Raw genomic sequence first — 24572 nt, forward strand, 5'->3', positions numbered from 1 at the left:
TTAGACCCTTCAAAATTTTATAAAAACACTTACTTTTAAAGTAAGTTTAGAAGTTTGAAATAAAATAGATAAGCAGTTTCCCAATTTAAGGGGGAACCAGGATTCTAAAACTGAATTATGATAGGTGATTTGCAAAGCTCAGCTGGATGTCAGAATAGAACTGTTTATCTCTGAAAAACCCAAACTACTCAGCCTCTGATTTTTTTCCCACTGCCTTTAACTGCATTTTTTCTTCTGTCTTGCTCTCTTCCTTAGCCCCTGCTTTATCCTAGCTTTTCTCTTTCTTATTCCCCATCATCTTTTTTCTTCATCTTTTTTTCTTTCAGCCTTTCTCTCTTTCTTAACTTCCTTGCCTCTCTCATTTTTATTTTATTTTTTTAGTTTCCTCCATCTGTTTCCCTTCTGTCCTTTCCCCATCTCCTTTGCCTGCTCCCTGCTCTTAACTGATGATACTAGGCAATTAAAGTTTGTGCACATATTTCCAATTATTTATTGGAGAGAGTTTTATGTAATTATCAAAGCAAGAAAATAGAATTTATACATTTTATTCAAAAAAAGTGAATCAAGTGGCTATTAATTCACATGACATCTCCTTTCCTTGCTTATATTGTGATAGTCAAGGGACATATAAAGAGGAAAAGGAAAAGGCAGGGTTTGATTCAGGGCATATGACAAAGAGGTAGAACAGGATCTCACATCTTTTACTGTGTTTCTAAGGCTCTGTTGGCTCTTCAGTAGTCAAGAGGTGATATACTGTAAAAGACTTTCCACCAGTCTTCCCTTCTCAAGTATTCTTTTGTTATGATTTTTGAAAATAGGCTGATTTACTTCTCCTATCAAGTAGTGAACCACATGGTCTCTGTTATGTTGAAACTGCTGAGCTTGATGGGTAAGTTATTAAAAATGGAATAATTCAATTGGTTTTTAATTTATTTAAAAGTAATATCTTTATAAATAAGACTTAAACCTTGTTCATTATCTTCTTGGGAGACATAAGAGTTTAAATTGCAAAGTCCATAGTTAATTAGTCTGCAGTAATTTTGAAATTGTCTTTTCTCTTAAATTTATTTTCTTTCAGAAACAGTGAGATAAACATATATCTAGGAATAACTTTACACCGAGAATCTTCAGTGAGATTCCTTAGGTGGTTTTTTAAAAAAGTTTTTGCTTGTTTGATTTCAAATGAGAAGGTTAGAGATCGAGAGTCCCTGAGGACTGATGTTACTTTAAAAGGCAACCTTTTGGAACTGTGTCAAATGAAGACATAGAAAAAGATGAGAGAAACAATATGATGCAGTTTTGATGTTGATATTAATTTAGAATTTAGTTAAAGACCATAGAGCAGTTCTGTTTCAGTGGATTTGTCTGCTGGCATGAAAACATTTATTCAATGCTCACATTTTAATGACACTATTTGTGTTCTTTAGATGGAATTTATCATTTAATCCTGATACAGGAACTATATAAGCCCTATTGTATAGACAATGAAATCAAGACTTAGCCTAGGTAATTTGCCCAAAACATCTGACGAGTAAAGCCAGGACTCAAACCTGGCCGTCTGATACCAGAGTCCATGATTTTAACTGGTGCCTTCCAAATTATTGCCACATTGAGCTATTTGAATAGTGCTTTAGTCTGTGGGACCCTATTCTGGTTTGGGCAGAGCAGTTTAGACACAACTAAAACAGTTTTGAGAGAAGCATTTATGGCATACATTTGAAAAGAGAAGAACTCTTAAATCAATAATCTAATCTTTTATTTCAAGAACCTAGAAAACAGCAAAATAAACCCAAAAGAAACAGAAGGAAGGGGATAATAAAGATGAGAGCAGAAATTGACTTGAAAAAAAAATAAAGAAAATCAATGACACAGAGCTAGTTATTTGCAAACATCAATAAAAGTGACAAACCTCTAAGAATATTGATAAAGAAAAGAGAAAACAGAAATTAGCAAATTAGCAATATTATACATGAACAATGGGAATTTGGTATAGACGCTGAAGATGTTATAAAGGTAAAATAGAAATACTACTAACAACTGTGCACACATAAATTTAACAATTCAGAAGAAGTGGACCACTTTCTCAAAAAACCAGAAACTATACACTTAATATGAAATAGGTGCTTTGAATAGCTCAGTAAGTATTATGGAAATTAATTTCAAATATAAAGTATAAAAAGCTTTGAGAAAAAAATAGGGAAATCTTTGAAATCTAGGGCTGGCTAGTTAGATTCTTAGACTTGACACAAAAAAACATAATTCATAAAAGGAAACTGTAATAAATTGAACTTCATAAAATTAAAAATTTTTGTTCCACAGAAGTGCCTGTTAGGAGGACTTAAAATTATTTGGAAACATCTGTTTAAACAGGGACTTTCATCTTGAATATATTTTTTAAAAAACCTCTTAAAACTCAATAGTAAAAAAAACCATCCAGTTTGAAAATGGGCAAATGATATAAAGAGACATTTTAACAAAGAGGACATACAAATGGCAAATAAGTACATGAAAAGTTGCTTAACCTCATTAACTACTACGGAAATACAAATTAAAAATACACTGAGATCTCAGTACAGACCTATCAGAATGGCCAATGTAAAAAAGAGTGACAATTCCAAGTGCTAGCAAGGAAGCAGGGAAAGAGGATCACTCATACGTCGTGGGTGGGAATGTAAAATGCTACAATCACTCTGGAAAATGGTTTTCTAGTTTCTTAAAAACTGAACACGCAGCTGACATAAAACCTAACAATTTCACCCTTAGGCATTTATCCCAGAGAAATGAAGACATGTTTGCACAAAAACCTGTATGTGTATGTTTATAGTGGCTTTATTTGTAACACCCCAAAACTGGAAACAACTTGAATAGCCTTCAATAAGTCAATGGTTGAATAAACTGTTGTACATCCATACCATGGAATGCTGCTTAGCAGTAAAAATGAGTGAACTACTGATACATGTAACACTCTGGATGAATCTTCAGAGAATTATATTGACTGAAAATAGCCAATCCCAAAGGTCACATACAGTCTAACTCTATAAAATTTTGCCTTTTGAAAAGGCAAAATTATGGAAATAGAGAACAGATTAGTAGTTGCCAGGTGTTAAGATGGGGTGGGAAAGGCAGGGAGGTGGATATGGCTGCGGAGCACAACCTGAGGGATTCTGTGGTGATAGAAATGTTCTGTATCTTAACTATTTCAATATCAATATTTTGGTTGTGATATTATACTGTAGTTTTGCAAGATGTGAAACTAGTAAGATGCAATTCTGATTAAGGGGTATTCAGTATCTTTTGATATTATTTCTTATGCTGAAAATAACTTTGAAGTTTATAAAGATACCCAGGCAGATTAAGGGAGAGTGGGGAATGACACTGAAGGCATTAATCAAGAGTCTTGAAAAATACTTTTTAGAGGTATCGACAAGCCCTATGTGTGATTATTCTTCCCCCCCCCCCCCCACCTTTTTTTTTCATATTTGAAGGTAGAAGTGAGATAGTGGAGAAGATCCTGAGGAAGTGAGTCAAAATGATGATAAATTTGGTGAATGACATGATGTAGATCAGGGCTAAAGAACTATTGCTATCTGGCTTTTTTGGTGTGACTGTTTCAGTTATTTGAACAGTTGTTTAAGTGGATGGACATACTGGCCCTTTAGCCTCTATAACACTTACCTCACTCTTGTCTGTCAAACCCAGCTCAATTTCTTCTTCATCTGTGAAGTTCTAGACTGTCTCAATTCCTATTCATCTCTGCTCCTAGGAATCAGCAGATTTTTGATTAGTAAGATTACTTTTAAACAAACTAGCTTCAGTTATACATCCAACTTAGTCTTTCCTGAAGAAAGCTATTTTAGCAATGGATATTCTTTGAGTTGTTCTCACATTGTCCTACATCATTGTGAAACTCATTTATGGAAGGTTAAGATTGGATGCCTTCTTAGGTACCCTCTTTTTGGCTCTCTAAAATGAGTTATTTAATGGGTTTGCACAAAATTCCACACTGTGATATTTGCTTTTTTATCTACCACTTGTTTCCCCCAAGAGGATAGTCATCCTCTTGGGGCAGCACTGAGTATTTTGGGTGACTAAGGTATGTATTTAATCAATATTTGTTGAGTGAATGAACATACCACTAAACATTTCCTTAAAAGATAGAGCTCTGATAATTGATCTTACGCTACAGTAGAAGAAAATTAGGTTGAATTCAGTGAGAAAACTGGGATGGCAAGCCCTTAAACACAAGATGTAAGTGATGCCTGTAGAATCTTAACTGCTGGCATTTATGAATATTAGAGAGCCATCTGTCCAATGTATGTGTGGTTCCACCTATAAGAAGATGCCCAACTCACATGACTTGCTGAGATTGTTCAAATTGTGTATTTTAGACTTAACGGGTTTCTTGGATTGATTCTTCAAGAAAATGAAAGCTGTATTCCTTTTCCCATTTAAATTTTAGCTACTACAAAATTTTTCATGACCATCTTTTGCAAGTAAAACTTCTATCTAGATAATAGACTCTGGATTGATATTAGCCTCCTTTAGTTGGCTATTGTGTTCTTATTCCCAATGTGTTTTGTAACTCATGCATGATGTCTGAGTAGATTCAAATGAAACCATATTTATTATGTCTTCCATTCTTTCAAACTGATAAACAGTTCAGTGTGTTGTTATAAAGATGTGCCATGGGTAGAATGCCAATGCTTGGGAGCCCAAGAAGCCCTACCCACTTTCCTGAAACAGTGTGCGAAGTGTGAATGACATTTAAAGGGGGGTTTCTTGGATCTCAGATTTGGCTTTGTATGTGCTGCATCCACCTGATTGCTTTGGTAGGATGCTGTTGTGTTGTTCTGTATAAAAATTCATGTCATGTCAATGATTTCACAGGGAAACGAACCTAAAAGTTCACCAGGCGCTATCAGTTACTTCAGAACTTGGAGCAGATATTAGCAGACTTGCAAGGTTTGATGGTAAGTGTCTTAAAAAGATGAACAAAAGCCTCAAAACCAAAAAGCAATGCAACAAACTAATTATCTGAGATCCAATTTATGTTTTTTTTTTTATTTGGTGGAAGGACATAAAATTCTCCAGGCAACAAAGCTTGTAATTTCTTCTCATGCTGAAACGAGTAAAAATGTTTGCCAAGGGGAGAATGGCTTTATCAGTTCATCGTTCATTTCATGCTTGTTTTCTTTTTAGATATCATTTCCTTCAATCCCATAATGCCCTTTACTTGCCTGATGTTGGCCTTCCTGGAGGAATATTGGCCATCCTTTTATTTCTAGCTCTAGGTCTAACCATCCATTGATTTTCTGGCTCCATAACAAAGACTAACTACCAGACCTCAAACTTCATGAAGACAGTCATCCTGCCTCATGTATTTCTGTACCTTGCATGGTGCTTTGCATAATGTCTTGAAGATATTAGGTGTTCAAGAAGAATATTCTGATTTATTAATCAGTTGGTCATCTGTTGCCTTTGATTTCAGACCATGATTTTACTATCTCTATCTTCATACTATTCAGCTGGTCCCTTGATCTTTAACCTCTCTTGCCTCTACTTTTCTACCTATGGCTTGTTCTATTCGGTTAATCTTATGTATTCATGGAATGACCTCCAGATGTTGTCCATTCTAGGGATAGCTGTGTTTATAATTAAGACACCACAGAGAAACACCATACTTTAAGAGAAAGGAAAGAGACACTCATTATAGGATTTTAGGCACCATGATAGGCTGCAGACAGAATCTCTGGAGTCTTCCTTTAATTCCTTAATGGTCTCTTGCTTTGCCTACTTGTTAGTCTGGCCCCAAACATTAGTTTATCCATTCAGATTGGCTTTATTTACTCATGAATTTTCAGGAGTTGAGACAGTCTTTTAAAATGTGTTTTTGGGGTATCCACTTAGGAAAACATGGACAAGAGTCTTAGCATAATCACATGAGTTAAAGCACAGGCAAGTTTATATTGTAAAGTTTCTCCAATGCAGAGCTTAGAGCTTACATTGCCTGTGCTTTGCATTGGCTTGTAAAGTCTGTCTGGATTCTGTTAATATTTTAATTTCTCTTAAATGAGTGCTTTTATAATAGATGTTTATAGAAAAAATATTCCTCCAAATGGAGATTTAAGTCAGGGAAGTAGCCAGGAAACTGAATGGTCCAAGAAATATTTTGATTAAAATAAAACAAATTACACATTTTCTACTAAGTAATTTTTTCAATGAAATGCTACTGTTATGTGAATCCAAGAGAAGTAAATTGTGTTAATGAATTAAAATACTTGCTTAAAATACCTCATTGAATATTTGTGGAGTCCTAAAAGGGTCAGCTAAATATAATTTATTATTACTTATTTCTTTCCTGGCAGAATTGTACTTTTATACCTCTATCAATCTATGAGGAGGTAGACATTCATGATTTTTAGTGTTGTTAACCATCAAAAAGCAGAACATGATTGTTACAATTATTTAGGTCCTATTCTTTCCTGGATGTTTGCCCAGATAGGCTACACCAGGGGTCCCCAAACTTTTTACACAGGGGGCCAGTTCACTGTCCCGCAGACCGTTGGAGGGCTGGACTATGCAAGGTGTGACACCCTTCACAGCCAGCGCTGCTGCCTCCACTATCCCAGACAGCGGTATACAGTGTCACAGGCCCAGCACCGCCTCCAGTGCTGTATACAGGGATGGCGGTGATCAGCCTGTGACACTGTGTATACAGCATCCTGGACATCTGCAGCAGCGGTGGGCCTCTTCTGTGGGAAGCCCACTGCTGCATGTTTCCCCTATTATAAGACACCTTCTAAAAATAAGACAGCCCCCGTCTTTTGGGGGTAAAATTAATATAAGACAGGGTCTTATAATAGGGGAAACACGGTGTGTTGTAATGCGGGGGGAGACTTTTGGGCAAAGGGAGGTTATAGGGGCCATTATGTTGTTGCACATTTGGGGGAGTATGGGGACCATTGTACTGTGCAGTAATGGTTATAGTGCTTTGCCTTTCTTCCTACTTCTGCTGTTATTTCACACTGCTTCCGGTGATGTGGGGCGCCGCAGCCACAGACCGGATGTGCGTCATATGACGTGCTTCCGGAGCCATGACGGGTGTGTCCTGCGTCACCGGAAGTAGTACCGTACATGAGCGACACCACGTTTTGCGGCGCCGCCGCCACATACAGTACTCCAGGAGCACAGGATGCATCTGCATCCTGTGCTCCTCTCACTGACCACCAATGAAAGAGGTGCCCCTTCCTGAAGTGCGGCGGGGGCCGGATAAATGGCCTCGGGGCCGCATGTGGCCCGTGGGCCATAGTTTGGGGACCCCTGGGCTACACTATGATGCAGTTAAAACAACCCTGCCATCTTGTGGTATAAACACAGTAAAGGTTTATTCTTGCTCATGTCACATTCTGAGTGAGTTGGGTGGCCTTTTTCATCATGGACCCACAGTATCTAAACTAATGGCATCTGAGGTCACTGTATCAGGCTAAGAGTAAGATGAAAGAGACTCAGTGGCTTTTAAATTCTTCTTCCTCTCATAGTTCGTTGGCTAACGATGTCACCTGGACATGACTTAACTGCAAGCGAGGTTAGGAAATAACAAATATGAATACTTGTTGAGCATTAACTGTCTCTACCACACCCTCCAAGAATTGTGGCCATGTAAGGCAATGCCAGGATAATGCATAAGGAGCCAGGCTGGATTAGGTGGCTTTCTTACATGGAACTGTGGGACTGGGGCTAAGTATCCTTCTCTTCAGCATGACTCCTTACACTCTCAACCCACCATACTCTGCTTTGCTTATTCTTCTTCTTCTAGCACTTAGCACTATCTCGTACATGGACAATTCATTTATTTTTAAAGTTATTTATTGTCCATCTTAATCTGCTTCAGTGTAATCTACACAGGGATCTTTGCTTTATTCACTGATGTATGCCAAGCTCCTAGAACAACATCTAGCACATAGTAGGTACTCAGTAAATCCCTGCTGAATGAATAAATAGTCACAAGGTCCAGTGGAGGGCAGAGACGAAGACCAGCATCAGGCTGCAGAAAAGCATGTGAGGGCAAAGGAAAGACCTGACATAAAGAGATTGGAAAGGGAGTGTGAAACCATGGGGTGAAGAGGAAGCTTAAGCCTCCTGAGGTGGCTTTGTAGGACCAAGAAGGAGTGCTGGATCCTCTCCTCCTGGAAGGCAGGTGTCTAGGAGATGGACCATCCGTCATGGTGGTTTTAGAATGTCTTTACTTCAGATCCTTTCTGAACTAAGAAAATGGAACATAGCTCCAAATTTAAACCAATACAAGTGGTACTGCTCAGGCTTAAAGCACTTCCTCCCCTAAGATTTTAGAGATGAGGTAACAGGTCTTGAGAAGTTAAAGGACTTGCTTGTATATAAAAATAGCCATTTAAAAATACTTCATAAAATTTACTTTTAAGATGTGTTAATAATTATTACTTACTAGATAATGACTTCAGTTTGCTTCATACAGAATAGGCAACTCACCAAATTCCCAATGAATAATTGTTTTCCCAAATAAAGGCAGCACAGACCTCTCTTTTTTATGATTATATATACTTAAACTGTGGTCAGCTTTTCAGAAAACATGTAATGCCAAGTTCATGAGTCTGTTACACTTCTGGGCTAAAATCCAGGCTTCTGTTAAGTTTACTTTTTCATTTTAAAATCTTTGGTTGCATTTCAATCTACCTTAAAGTTCAAGGCAACAGGGTGTTTTGTGAGTTTATCCTAATAAATAGAAATATAATTTCCTGTTTCTAAGAAAGCATCAGAAGAATGAATAGATGAATTAAGGGAAAATAAATTAGAAACAATATACAAATTAGATTCCCCCCACCCCCAGTTAGTAGCCAAATTTAAAGACCAAAAGGATGATGCAAGATGTGGTATGGAAGTCTTTGAAAGAATTTGGACAGTTAATAAATCCTAAATCTTTCCCATGATGACTTTTGCTTCCCTGTGGCCTTCCAATTTTTTTCTGCATCCGCTTCTTTCCAAGTCCTAATTTACACATTTCAGTTTTAATATCTTTGTTTCACACACAGACACACACTCTCGCACATTAGCCACTAACTGCACATGGTTTTGTAACTACTCCTTTTCACCATTCTTCCCATTCTTTACTGTAGTCTTTCTTACTGTTCTCATCTCACCTTCCTCCTTCACTCTTTGTTATTTTCTTCACCCGCAGTGTCTCTTGTCATTCTTTATCTTTGATTTCATCACTCTTTCCTTATTAATTAAAGCCTGTTTAGTAAGCACCTTCTAAGTACAAGATGGAAAACAAAGTATGTAGAATTATAAATTATCTCTCCATATATTATCAGAGTTCTTTTGATCCTTTGCTCTGTGCTCTTTTTCTACTCCCTCTTTTGTGTCTTCTTTATTAACCTTTGTCCTAATGAAATATAAGTAGATTTCAGGTTCTCCTCTGGTGATGTGAAAAAGACTTACTTGCCTTATGGGAATCAAAACCAGATATTGTAAGCTTTAGTTTAAATTAAAATAGGGTATCAGCATTGTGTATGTTTGGAAATGCCATGGCTAGTTTTGGCAAGGTATAATCAATGAGGCAGATATGTGAGGGACACTCTTTACCATGTTCTATTTGTGCTATGTATATGTTTTAATTTGTGACTTCTGGGTAAATCTGGGTATGGCATTATTTTTTGCTTCTAGTTACTGCATGGTTGTTCTTCTGAGATTTGCCAGAATACTTTCTCTAGCACCAAATTCCAGTTTTGTGTCCTTGAATAATAAAAGCACACCCTCCAAGTATCTAAATACCTGAATTTCCCACTCCTGTTCCCAGAGAAGTTCCCACTGGGGTTTCCAAGTTTTGGACACATAGAGTCAGAACTGAGTTGGGTTGCAACCTCAGGATGTCTCTGGTGAGTCTCTTTGTCTCCTCACTTTTGGATCTATATTGAAAGATAAGTGTCTTTCTGGTGGGCTTATTTCTTTCATGTATTCACTCATTCATTCATTCAGCAAATGTATATTTAACACAAGGCCAAGGGATTTGTTAAACCTGGGAAACAGTGCTTAATAAGTCATGCTCAGTCCATGCTTCTATAGAGCTTATTTCCCAGGGGAGAAGACAGGCTTGAGAGGGCTTATCCCTAAAGAAGCCTTTGATAAGGTAAAGGTCCTAAAGTTCTCAGGCCCTAAACACAATGTTGATATGTGAGCAAGAACTCACTGTGTACCTAGGCACCGTGCTGAGTAATTTCACACATTATCTTATAACCCTTACAGCTCTTGAAGGAAGAGATTATTGTTAATTTATGGATAAAGAACCCAATACCCAGGTAAACTGATTAACTTTCTTGAGGTCATATTGCTGTTAAGTGGAGAAGCCAGAATAGAAATCCTGGACTTCTGGCAAAGCGTATTTTACAAAGGACACAAAAACCCAGGTTGTAAACTAAAGTAGAAAGAGAGCATTGGAGACTTAGGGAAAGTTAGCACAAGAGGTTAGCTTCTGATTAGGGTAATAAATAAAATTTTAAAATATTTTAACCCTAAAGGTGCAAAATTAGTTACAAGAGATCAAGTGCATCCAGGACAAGGATGAGGTCTTCATATTTTTAAAAAATAGCAATGATCTCAGTGATTTTGAATGTCAGGATCCCTGATGAGAGTTTATGGAAGACTTGGCCAAGTGTAGAGACCAGTGCACACAAGAGAGTTGGGTTTTGGCAGGTAAATCCATTTATTTGAAAAGTTCTCATACAAATATTTTTATACATTTTAAACATCAAAAAAATGATTTAGAGTCTTTTGAATTTTGTAAGAAAAGATACATAACTTGATCTAATATTATAGATCAAATATAATATAAAAAGCGATTGAGTGGGCCTTGATTTTCATGTTAAAATCTTATGGGAATTGAAAAGCCTTTGTAAACAAGTAACTGAAATACTTGTCAATTATTATGTAAACTGGACATTCTTATTCCTTGGGGAAAGCCCCGGATGTAAATTGTCCCAATGTGTTTAAGAATCTTTTGCATATTGTTACTGACTGAACTGAGATCTGTTTTCTGCAACTCATGACAAGTTTACATATTTTGTATGACTGTTAATGCTGAATTCTGAACGAGGGAAAGGTTGACTTTTTATTCAGGAATCCTTGTGTATTTTGTGGTTCTTTCTAAAGAATAGCATGTGTGTAATTAAAACATGGAAAAATAAGCATCTCTTTTTGGTTAAAAAAAAATAAAATGGCTTGGTTAGCATCTTGTGAGTTTTTTTGCTTACCAGATAGTTTTCCCATTCACCTGGGCAGGAGCACAGCCCAACAGCACAGCTGATATGAGGCATAGATTAACTATAGAAGGTGTGAAGAATAACTCCCCTCTTTACTGCTGGTGCCGACATGGCCATTATGGTGGTAATAATGGATGGGTGAGCCTTGGTGGTTGAAGAATAAAGAACCTTTAGAAAATAGGAAGGTGACACTCTTCTTTCTAAGACAAAAATAACTATTTGTCACAATCATCAGGGCAAACAGTAGTGGGCAATGTCTAAAACGCTAAGAAACTCTTGGCTAGAGAAATTCTTGAACAGAAATATTGATGTTTTATTTGCTGGATACTTTGTCTTATGGAAGAGTTGAAGTACAGATAATCAAGAACTATTTCTATTAGTAATATACATAAAGAGATGAAGCCAGCTTCTCTGGAATATCATAGAATATCCAGCACTGAGTTCCATTTTTATGATAAACTACACTTTCACTTTGAGGTAAATACTTAGCTTGAGAAGTCTGTCAAGTTGCTGATCAACCAACCATCCAGCTGACTAAACATAGAATGCTTAGGAAGGTCCAGATTGAGATCTTGTAGATTTTGTCTGTATGGGTCTAGAGCATTTCTGTACAATTGTAAAATAGAAAAATTGCAATCTGCTTTCATGTCTTCTTTTTAGAGGGTCAAACGGACATAACTAGCTAGTTTGGTTGTATTTACATTTCATTATTGACATGACTTTTTTTCAGATTTATTATTGCCCATTAAAGATGACTTTTTGCTCCAGTCATATATTCAATAAATGACTGTGAGAAATGATGTGATTTTTCCTAAACTGTTTCCTCATTGATTGTCAAGCTGATCATTTTCTGCCTCTTTGTTTTCTCTGATTGAACTAGTGAAAGGAAGAAGGGTCCTAAGAGAGTTTTCCCCTCATCCTTGTTATGCTTCATGGCTAGGATTTCTTTCTGGTTGCTTCTAATGCACTTTAATGCTATCACCTGTTTTCAGTGCTGTCAGATATACTTGGCTCCAGTCAGATTTAGGCCAAACTAAGCCCCCTAGTTGTTCCTGGGCTATTTAGTTTTCTAGTCCTTCATTACTATCATGGAAATACACCCACTTTTTCCATTTTTCTTAGATATGCTCTAATATCCATCTCATCTCCCAACCTCTCTCTTGAAATCATCTGAATTTTTTTCTATGCATCTCTTCAACAAAGATCCTATTACGTAGATAGTGTAATAGGTTACAAGAATACAGAGGTGAAGACAGTGCTCGCTTCAAAGAAGCTTGTTCATCCCTTTTGGAAAGTGGTACAACAGAAAGTGGGAAGCATGTGTTTTATGCAAATAGGGCTTAAAAAGGGGACGCCGAGCATTTCTGATGATAAAAACAAGCGTAGTTTGGCTTTATTCCCACCATTTTGTTTTGACTGGGCTCTGTATTTAGAACTTACATCACCAGGACCACACTCTTTGAGAAAGACTGAATTGGGGTTTAGCCTCCAAGAACCCAGGCAGAACCCCGTGGGCTTACTGCCTGTTCCTGTCTAGAACCACACCCTTGTTGTGAGGCCAGGGAGGAGCGAGCCAACATGTTTAAGGCTGTATTTGCCTCCATGTCAGTCTTTTCTTATGACAATAGAAATGATCAAATGAACCTGTTTTTTATATTCCTATTGGCAGGGCTTGCATATCATGTTGTTTTTGCCCAAAGCACATTTTTTTTTTTTAAGTGGCTAAGTTTGAAGCCTGAGAAATTGAGTCTTGGGTCAGGAATCTGTAATAAACTTTAAGCATTGCTGTCAACTTGTTATTTTATGTAGATTTTGCTGGTGATAGCCAAATCAAGACTTTACTATTCAGAGTGAAAATTATTGATGAAGAAAAAAAGATATGAATTCAGGGATTTAGAAAAGGTCTCCTCATCTACAATGTAGTTGTCCAAACAAGTAGAGCCAGTTTAATTCAGTTTTAATTTACTTTTTACTGTCAGTGGTAGGCTATAATGGAGCTAACCAGAATTCTGCCCCTTCCCTTGGCAAGATTATTTGTCTTATCCAAATCCTCCTGCCAGCAGTCTTTATTTAGCAGTGGGAAATAGGGATGTCTGGGAAACTGCTAGTGAGTGCCTTAAGTGGGGAAGCTTTAGGCAGAACTTTTCTTATATTGAGGAGAGACAGGTGGATATTGGAAAAGCAGTCCTGAGGCCATGAGTCCCTCATTCCTTTTACAGTTTTATTTGCTTTTGCTTTTTTAATCCAAAGTCTGTGATCTGGTTGGTCAAGAGTGACTGGCCACGTGGCAACTGGCTGCTATTACCTTGATCTAAGAGTTTTAAAGGGAGCATCCTAGGGAGAAAGGGGACCCACATAAGAAACCTCTTTTGTTCAGAAGGCAGCTTGGAGGCAGGATGGAGTCAGTGTAATATAGAGGATCTCTAGGCTTACATGGTCCCCTTTCTCTTTAATCAGTGCTAAAGATACAGTCTTCTTTTTATTTTCCAAATGCTACGTTTTATGTTCCAACTTGTCCTTTTGACTTCTGATTAAATGAAAATGTATTTTTTCTTTGTTTTTGAGAGCAAGAACCTTGTAGGTAGTAATCTCACCTCCAACTCTGGCTCGAACCCTGATGGGATCTACCCAAAGTTTCCTTTTTCATACCTCCCCTCTCTTTTCCTTCCTCCCTCTGTCCCTGTCATTTCGTGTCTTTGTACTTATGTATAAAAATTTAACCTCACCTGTTTGCAGTGGATATGTATATTAGTCTAATAGTTATGTTTTGTGACAGGGTCTGTGAAAGATTATTTCTGGTTTCTTTTTCTATCTAGAGAACCCCCATCCTGAATGTATATTTTCATATTGAAATAATGGAACAAATTGATTTGTTGATTTGGAATGAGCTTGGCCTTGGTTTGGAATGGGTTTGGAATTAAAGAAACTAGAACCATCTTCTGGTTAGTTAGGAGCAAGTTATATGGTGCCTTTGAGAGTCCCCCAGAACTCTGAATCTAATCAAGGTAAGAAGCACAGAACAGCTGAAAGGAATCACACGCATTCTCAGACACATGTGGCAAATGAGGCACAGGTTTCTTTCTGGTGGAATACAGTAGGACCTCTGAAATCCTGATTATGAGCTTAGAAAGATAGTTAACTTTTGTTGTGAGACTGGAAGTATGCTATTTGAAACTGTGTAGAAGTTCACATTTAGCTCAAAGAGATGGAGTAAGAGAAATTTTTCTGACAGTCACTGCTTTATCTTTTCAAAAATAAACTAGAAGTAAAGTTTTTTTTTTTTTAAAGGAAAAAATATCCCATGGATTCTAAGGTTTCTGTTGTTGTTGTTGTTGTTGTTGTTCTATTTTTATTTGGACAGTACAAAAGCTGTGTTTCAAAATAGTTGATGGCTTTCCATTTTCCTACCTCCCAGCTTATTTTTTCTAGCACAGTTCTGTATATGTAACCTCATGCTGTCTAAAGGAGAAGGAAACTGTGGTTTTAAACAGTGCTGTGGGCTTCTGAAGAGAATTCTGGGTGAGATGTAAAGCATTCCTTTTTAATATATATATTTTGCAGGGATTGTTGTCTGTGAGGCACCTAACAACAAGTTAGATAAATTCGTGGGAAGTCTCTCTTGGAAAGACAGCAAGCACTCCCTCAACAATGAGAAGATAATCCTGAGAGGCTGCATCCTGAGAAATACCAGCTGGTGTTTTGGAATGGTCATTTTTGCAGGTACAGCACATGACCCAGGGCCAGATCTATGGGAACCTTTCTTGCAATGTACACAAGTACAGTCTATGATTCTGGACGTTCTGATGAGTACAGTGCTTTCATTTCATGCAAAGTAGTGCTCTGGAGTTGACTTCAGAGTTGACTTCTGGAGTTGACTTCACCAGGAGAAAACACCATTACTCTGAAAATAGTACAGGTGGCCCCACTGTATGAGGAACTTCTGATGTCTTGATGTTATTCTTAAGGATGCTAGAGCTTTAATTAGACAGTGGGTGCTATAAATTAAGCTACTGCTTAATTTCTTTTTATTAACCCCATCTTAATCATCTTTGTCATTTTATCTATTAATCAATCTGCTTTTATGGTGAGTAAGAGTATGAAAGAAAGTCTTTGGCTGTGCTATTAATTTTGTACTTTGCGATGGTCAAGCAGACCTTTTGGAAAAGGCTTCTTGATATTGTAATCATTTCTGTTTATACCCCGTAGCTTTTTCCACTGTTTGTAAATAGGAGAGTGGGTTCTGGAAAGACTGTGCATGATGGGGGTGGGTGGGGTGTCTCTTACTCTTCTTGCCCACCGTATTTCTTTTCTCTGCTTTATTTCTGTGGCCCCTAGGTGGCCCCTTCTTGCTAAGGAGGCTTACAGTAGCACCATTTCATAAAGCTACTCAAATTGTACTCATAGCTTCAATTGCCAGCCCTTGATTTTAAAAGTCCTGTTTATTGTGACACCAAATTAATATGTGTTTTGGGCCTGTTGACCATGTGCAATCAAAATGAGAATGTTTTTCTTAACTGACCTTCCTCAACAACAACAAAATGTTCATTAAGGACTCAAAAGTGTTCCAAACCTAGAAAAGTTCTCCCAACTCCTCTAAATACTGTCAGCTGTCAGTGTTAGCAGTGCTCTTGCTGCTTGAGGCATTGCCATAGTAAAGACTTGAGAAATCCCTAGAAATGAGGCAGTATATGTGCTTTTATGTTTTAGTCAGGGAAATAAACATATGATCATATGTTTCCTTATTTGCATCTTCCTTACACCGAGAAAAAGAAAGCTACTTTTTGTATGCTTGTCCATGAATGTTTCTTTATCTTCCTGCTTGAAGATGAGGAAATTTCTTGGTCTTTTGATGGGAAATACTCTCCTGATTTGCTTCGTGTCATCATAGAGATGGAGGTGCTTTATCCTTTGGATGGGATATAGCTCCAAACTTTGCATTTCTGTGATCTTGTTTGGAATGGCTAATTCAGGACTCTAGTTCTGCTGTAACGTTTCATGCTAGGGCAGCTGTTGTGAACCACTGAGAGGTCAAGTTCTACTCCGTAAGGTTTTTCTATGGGAAATGCTCTGAAATGGCCCTTGCTCATAATAAAAGTTAAATTATTTTGAAAAATACATATTTTTTATTTCAGAAACATTTGACATAAGCAATAATAAGAATACATAATCATATCATTTCAAAGTCATTTACTTTTTTGTTTGACAGGTCCTGACACTAAACTAATGCAAAACAGTGGTAAGACAAAGTTTAAAAGGACAAGCATTGATAGACTGATGAATACTCTAGTACTATGGGTAAGTTACAAAAGTAGACAGTATCACTAGTCATTGTTATCTTAATATATTTACTCTATCTTGCTGGGAATTCTTTAAGATGTCTACATTCTCCTTGTGGAGTTTGTTTTTGGGGATTTTGCATTTGAGACTCAGTTACACTGCCTTTTATTTTCTAGATTATGCTAATTTCTCAACCAGTGGTAGAATTTATTATGAGAGGTAGGTTACTGTTTATGGAGGTATTCATGATCTTGCAAATTCCCCATATCCCAAGGATTTGTTTTTGAAAAACCAAACATAGTTTTTAAGTCCATTTGGTGTTTTTGTTGTTTTTTGTTTCAGGCCCTGTCTACATAGCTTATGGTAGGCAGGGCCAGCTTCATGGGTGTGTGATTTCTATAACCACACGGGGCCCCACACCCAGAGGGCCTTATATTTGGTTTATTGATCTTCTCTTGCCATCTAGAAATACTTACTTTTAGAACAGGAGATCCCATGTTTTCATTTTGCACTGAACCCTGCAAATTATGTAGGTGGTTCTGGTTATGAATCCTTTGAGGCCCAAGTCACAGTTCTTCTCCTTCACAGAGGCTTCTAACCTCCTTAGCCCATGATTATCTTTCTCTTATGAATTGTTTTTTCACTTGTGAAGTTTTTGACTTGATCTTCTCTACTACCTGTTTACCAAAAACATTCAGATATTCCTTATATTCCATCCTTTTGTCAGTTAATCCTGTGCTATCTCATACTGTTGATATATATCTAGTCTTTATGTAATACTGCTTTGTCTGCTTATATAGGGGTAAAGTTCAAAGACAGTGACTTTGAAATATAAAGACTGTAACTTCAGACTGCTTTCTCGTGTACCCTATCACAGGCTCACAGTCATAACGAATCAGAGCTCAATATATATTTGCTTACCTGTTATGTAATAGTTGAACTCTGAATAAGGAAAGAAGGAAATTAGCACTTGCTGTTCACTAAATACTGGGCAGGCTCTGTGTTTTACTTTCAGTATTACCTGCAGACCTGGGGTTTTCTCCAGTAACACCAGTCCGCTTCATACAGAGCCTATGAAGCTAAGAAGAAATGCTCATACGGGGCTGTCACCATGCTGCCCTGCAAGAATTCCTCATTTAAATAGCCCTGACTCCACTTCAGGGCATGCAGGGTGTGTCTTCCCACCACAAAGCAAACAGACCCAGTCTTTCATACTAAAAAATAGGATGATTCACTGGGGAGTTAAGAGCCAAATCAATTCTTAAATTATGGCATTTAATGTTAAGTATCACCAATTTTAATGCTCTAAAGTCATTAAGTTTAATTAATTTGTAGTCTCAGCCATTAAAGAGGATACTATGATATAGGTATGAAACTCATAGAATTTTTAGGAATTCATAGTCCTACTTTCCTCTAATATGTGGTTTTCTAATATACTTTAAATCAGGCTTTCCCCAATCTTTTCTTCTTGTATACCTATTCTTATATGCCCATATTATGGAATAATGAAGAAAGCAGCTCTAGAGTTTCTGAATATTCTTTCTTGGAAGAATAAGGAACTATAGGAAAATGCATTTCTGTTTTCTCACCTCACTCCTCTCTCAACTTCGGCTGGTCTCAACTCCCAATATGTGTGACAGCTGAACAAAGTCCCTGCAACATCTTGTTCAATGCAGGTCTTACAATGTTCACTGAGTTTGTGGCCTTTCCTTTCCCAGGAAGGGTTTTAGACTTACAGTAGATTGACCTTGTGTCTCTCTAGTTGTTATACCTACAAATATGTGCTTTTCCTTTTGCTACTACTAATAACAATTTAAAAGTCTGCTAACTGTTTTTAAGTTGCTTCCCACTTTTTTTTTATCCTAAAAGTAAAGTGTATATGTTGTGAAGTATTTTAATTATCCTTATATTTCTTGTTGACCTCAAGTAAGGATTGAGTACAGCCAGATCTATAGCCAGGAGACTTGACTAGTCGGAAACTGTACCTTATCATTGATGTTTTCTTTTGCTTTTATGCCTTGGGTGGCCATATAATTTATCATCCAAACAGGAAACCCTTGAAGGTGAAATGCAACATTATTACTATTATATCTGGATAATAGTTGTGAACTGGGACCATCCAGGGCAAATTAATGCATATGGTCTTCTTTAATTAAGCCACCTAAATATATATACTTAACGATAAACGGAGGATGTTAAGTTGTTGACTATGTGAACATAGACAAGTTACATAGTTTTTATTGTGCTTCCATTTTACTTTATTTTTAAGCTACAAAGTGGGGATAATGACTGTTCCCATCTTAGAGAGTCAATAGGCAAATTCAGTGAGAAAAATGTATGTGAAATATTTAGCTGAGTTCCTGACATAAAAATGTGAAACTTTATTTATATGATTAATGGTAAAAAGAGGTTTACATACTTACTTTTTAAACAACGATTTCTTGGAGTTAGACGTGTCCATTAGATCATGTTGATATGACTGTTTTTAGGTTCAAGTTAACCTTAACCAGACTTCTATCTTATTTCAGATTTTTGGGTTTCTGATATGCTTGGGAATTATTCTTGCAATAGGAAATTCAATCTGGGAAAGTCAAATTGGGGGCCAATTCAGAACTTTCCTCTTTTGGAATGAAGGAGAGAAGAGCTCTGTGTTCTCCGGATTCTTAACATTCTGGTCATATATTATTATTCTCAATACAGTTGTACCCATTTCCTTATATGTGAGGTAAGATGAGAGTTCATATTTTAATGAAATTATTTCATTAAAACTTTTGTTTCTTATAATCGTTTTTGTTTGTTTTAAAATTTCAGCAGTGCAATACATGTCTTGCTCTAACTGCTTACAATCTGCGACATCTGTTACAAATGGGGCAGCTTACCTGTTTAATCTGTTTCACTTTTATGTTTTCAAATTACACTAAATGTGGTTAATTTTCTTCTTGATTTGATTTGGTTTCTTAGAAATGTTTTCCTTTGTAATATATGGACTACGGTATAATCTCATGTAACCTGATCAATTAGAATTGGGTAAATTTTGAGTAAGAAAGGGAAGAACATTTTGGGGAGATCTATAGAGAGGGTGCTTCTTTGCCACTAGACTGGTTCTAAAGATACATGGATTCAGGCCCTATTCTACCACTTACTAGCTCCATAACTTTGGGCAAGAGACATCATCTTCTAGTGCCTCAGGTCCCTCATTTTAAAAATGAAGAAAATAGGGTAGGTGCGGTGGCTCACACTTGTAATCCCAGTACTTTGGGAGACCAAGGCGGGTGGATCACAGGGTCAGGAGTTTGAGACCAGCCTGGCCAACACAGTGAAATTCTGTCTCTACTAAAAATAAAAAAATTTGTTGGGCATGGTGGCGGGTGCCTGTAATCGCAGCTACTTGTGAGGCTGAGGCAGGAGAGTTGCTTGAACCCAGGAGGCAGAGGCTTCAGTAAGCCGAGATTGTACTGTTGCACTCCAACCTCCAACCTGGGTGACAGACCTAGACTCTGTCTCAAAAAGAAAAAAAAAAAAAGCAGAAGAAGAAGAAAAAAATAATAGTTCTATCTCATAGGATTGCATAAGGAATGAATATATACCTATAAAGCTCTAAGAATTCCTGACACATTATAAAAGCTTAATGAATACTAGCTTTTCTTGTTATTATTAGTAATTATAAGTGAGTATGTAAAGGAGTTAAAATATAGTAGGTGGTGCTTGTCTATTGTAAGATAAGAAGTATGATTTATAACTTCTACCACAATTTGATCTGTTAGGACTAGATTTGGTTCCATTTTAGAGCTAATGTGGTCTCTCTTTTTGACTCTCTGTCTCTCTACACATACAAACAGAACACATGTGCACACACACACACACACACACCTCTCTGTTTATATACATGTATATGAATGTGTGTGTGTTTGTGTGTGTGTGTGTATTTGATAAGGCTTAGAAATTGGACCTGGAGTCTGTACCTGGGACATTCTTGATCCTAGTCTAACAAGACTGAGCCAGACTGTCCCAAAAACATTGGAGCCGAGATGGGACTTGGTTGTTTGACAGTTCTCATCATCAGTACTTTAGCAATACACAAAATCATCATCTCTAAATCCCCCACTAATTTTTATGAGCCTCTTTTTGTCTCTCTTCAAAAACCTAGCCATGATGAAGCGAGGCAAGTTTAATCACAAAATCCATTCTTGTTTTGGATAGTGGTCAGGAAACTGAAATGCCAAGTTGTGGGAAATTGACTTGCTTTAGTGGCATGTGGCCACAATACCACAAATTGCTTTGGGCCCTCTGGAGCTGTGGTCAGTGAGGGCTCTATTTAAACTATCTCCTACTGGCTCATCTTTGATTCTGAGAACCTCTCATGCTTGTATCCAATTATAAAGTCTGTAGTAAATCTTGCTCTTTGCCAGAAGAGCTACAGTAAGCTTTTACAGCATTCCTTTATGTCCTAAATGAGTAATAATGTGCATAGTGGCTTACCATCTGCACATGTGCAGTTTCATATGTCCTCATGAAGGAATTATTTTCTGTGTACATTCTCTCTTTGAAGTACATTGGTATTTTCATTTAATGATTTGAAAGACTGATTTTTTTTAGAGACCAAAGGCAGATTCTCAGGTTAGCATTCCTTATACTTCTAATGTGCTATGGTAGACAAAAAACCTATTTGTAATAGTCCAAACCCTGTTTCTTGTGTTGGTACTGCCACTAATAGCTGTGTGACCTTGGAGAAAGAACTTGGCTTCTCTGTGCCTTAGTTTGCTTGTCACATATGTGCTTCTCCAGAAAATAAGGGGATTAAAAGAATTAATTTCTGAGTTAATTTATCAAATAATACTACCTTACCTTTCGATAACACACACACACACACACACACACACACACACACACATATATATTTGACATTAGCATACTTTATCACTTAAAAACTGCTTTCTTTTGAATTCTTTTTTATAATTTTCAAAATGACTGATACTGTATAATATACCATAAAATATGATGCCCTAAAAAACCATATGAATGCCTTTCTCTATTTTTAGCCTTTTATATTTTATACTTCATGTACTTTATTTCATTTATGTTGCCCAATAATCTTGTGAAGTAGGTGGTGAATTGCTTTCAAAATGATGAGAGGATTTAAAATGATGAGAGGATTTGCTCAGGATTATGAGCTAATGAGGGGCAGAAGCATGATCCAAAACTAAGTCTTCTCAGAGTTGGGACCGTGTTTTCATCTATCTCTACGCTACATGTGATTTATTACTCAGTGAAGAAGTCAAAAGAAAAAAAGGAGTCTAGAGCATGGTATTGATGAAGATAAATGAGAGCTTTTCTCTCACCAAATAAGTACAGTGATTCTGGTCTTAACTTGAGGGAGAAATCATTTCAAGGAGTTTTGGGTTATTCAGTCTAAAAGACTGAGATGTAGAAACAGAACTCCCAGGTATTTCTGTATGGAATGATAAAGACCTTCTGCCAAAGCTTCCATTAGACTTTTGAATAGGTACAATTAGTAAATTAGTGCCATATGTCACTTGAGGATAGGAATGCAGTATTTGCTTTGAATTATTAACAATTCCGGGTGAGCAAGGGACATTCTGGTAGGATTTTTCTATATGTCAATTTGTTTATCCATTGTGTTAAGGTATGTCCCACTACAGTTTTTTTTTTTTAAACATCATTTTAAGAAATGCAGCCTTATTTTCCCAAGGAATTAGCTTTTGAATGTTGTTTCCAAAGTGATAGGAACTCATTCCTATGTTGCTTGTTTTGCCCGATACTGGGTGAAATTATAAGCTCTTTTCTCTGCGTATTCAGGTAGAAGACACTAAGCGGCCTGATAGTTCTAACTCTGAATGTTTTTCTCCTTTTCTCTGCTATTGTAATAGAAAGAGCTGAATGTTCCACTGTGACTCTTCTGAATCCTCCTTTCCCAAACAAAAACGATGCCTGTTTTCTCTTCAGACTTTGCAGTTTTAGGAATGTGAATAAATTTTGAATAGTTCCATTGGCTTGTACTATAACACAGAACAATCGCATTCTGTTTCATTCATTTTGCTTTAAGATTACAAGGAGCTACTAGACTTTCAGATAAATAAAAAACTTCATGATTTGTATTATGACCCTCATAATGCCATTCTTAAGTCCTGGTCTGCACTGGCTGTACCAAATCCCTGAGTTCTAGTCTTGGCTCTGTTGCTAATTACTGATGTGACCTTGGGTTAGTCACTTTACCTCTCTAAGTCTTAACGTCCTTATTGGTGAAATTAGAGTCTAAAGAGTTGAAATTCACACATTCAACACTGATTGGCTGCCTCTGACAGGCAAGACACTACTCCAGCCTATTATAAGTTCTAATGCTTTTTTGAGTGAAAGGAATAAAGAAAATAAAGCCGAATCAGACCAGCTAGCAAGAAATTTACATGGAGGGTGTGGAGTGGGCATGGGGAGGATGCCTAACAGTAACCCATACGTGAAAATATATAAATAAATAAACAAAGAGTGTGAGTTGTGTATCTTAATATCATATGATACTATACATAGTCACAGTGTAACTTTAGGGAGAAAAAATGTGCTACCATTCAAATAGTTAAAAAATGAACTGGCACCATACCACTTTTGGGGAGGGAAACATAGGTATGTCATGTACTTTTAGAACTTGAAACAGAATTTAATACTCAGAAAGGATTTGAGTGTCATCTAGCCCAACTTTCTCACTTTACAGATGAGAAAAACCAAGGCTTAATTTCCACTAAGATGAGAAATAAGTTATGGTCCCTGCTATTAACATAAGTATTATTTACTGTTCTGGATATCCTTGTTAAGGTACAAAGACATGAAACTGAAATATCCATGAATAAAATAAGATGTGAAACTGAAATAAACCTATTAGAAAGGAAGAACACAGACAATAATATGATAGTAAATCTAGACAATCCATAAGAATAATCTGTAAAACTTTCAGTAGGGTAGTTGTGTCTGATTATGAAAGTAACATTAAAAGATTAAAAGCTTTCTTTTAAGACAACAATTTAAAAACTTATCCTATCAATAGAAAGTTTTACACTCTGCCCTTGTATCCATAGGTTTTGCATCTATGGATTCTACCAACCATAGATGGAAAATACTTGAAAAAAATAAAGGATACTTATGTCTGTACTGAATATGTACAGAGTTTTTTTCTTGTCATTATTCCTAAACAATATGGTATAACAACTATTTACATAGCATTTACATTGTATTAGTGATTATAAGTAATCTAGAGATGACTTAAAGTATACAAGAGGATACGGATAGGTTATATGCAAATACTGTGCCATTTTATTTAAGGGACTTGAGCATCCTCAGATTGAAAGTCCTTTAACGAATTCTCCATGGATTCGAGCAATGACTGTGATGTTCAAGAACAAATCTACAGGGCTATAGTATGATCCTATGTGAAAAAGAAAGCAAAACTAAACTAAAGTAAACTAAAATTCTTTACTAATTGAGGTACTTTAAAAAATGGAATTCCTAAAAAGATTTAACCTTCTCCTTGAAGTTGTATTGAAATTTATTAAATATCAGTTCTTTTCAAATAATTAAGAGTTTAACATAGGCCTAATCAAAATCGCAAATAAATTTTATATGAAAATTAGTACATTGATTCAGATGTTTACTTAGATGAATACATTGAATCTATCAGGAAAAATAAATGAGTAGTTATAGTTAAGAATTTTTGAAAAGGAAGAGAATAAAGGTGCTTTTGTTTCTTCTAGGTATTGCCAGTTATTATAAAGCTACAATAATGAAAACAAGATGCATTAAGTGTCATAGCAATGAATAAAATTGAAATCCATAAATCAGATGCTAGTGAGTATAGTAATTTATTTGTGACACAGAAAGCATCCCAGTTTAATGGGGAAAGGATTTATTGTTTAACAAATGGTGATGAAAAATCTTGTTTGGAGCCGGGCGCGGTGGCTCAAGCCTGTAATCCCAGCACTTTGGGAGGCTGAGGTGGGC

At 36.7% G+C, this 24572-nt stretch overlaps 1 protein-coding gene across 9 annotated transcripts in view; it reads left to right on the forward strand.

Annotated features, from left to right (window-relative positions):
- The window catches only part of ATP8B4 (ATPase phospholipid transporting 8B4 (putative)), a 302163-nt gene that overhangs the window by 115560 nt on the left and 162031 nt on the right, over positions 1-24572 (forward strand). For all 9 annotated transcript variants that reach the window (XR_012516263.1, XM_074393624.1, XM_074393622.1 and 6 more), the window contains 5 exons: positions 819-889; positions 4888-4970; positions 14853-15011; positions 16498-16586; positions 19097-19293. Coding sequence is in view for 8 of the 9 variants with exons in the window: in XM_074393624.1 (XP_074249725.1) it covers positions 819-889; positions 4888-4970; positions 14853-15011; positions 16498-16586; positions 19097-19293 (599 nt within the window). In the remaining variant the exon portion in view is untranslated. The remainder of the gene's footprint in view (positions 1-818; positions 890-4887; positions 4971-14852; positions 15012-16497; positions 16587-19096; positions 19294-24572) is intronic.

Source organism: Saimiri boliviensis, chromosome 2 (assembly GCF_048565385.1).
Source record: "Saimiri boliviensis isolate mSaiBol1 chromosome 2, mSaiBol1.pri, whole genome shotgun sequence".
NCBI classification, from domain to species: Eukaryota; Metazoa; Chordata; class Mammalia; order Primates; family Cebidae; genus Saimiri; species Saimiri boliviensis.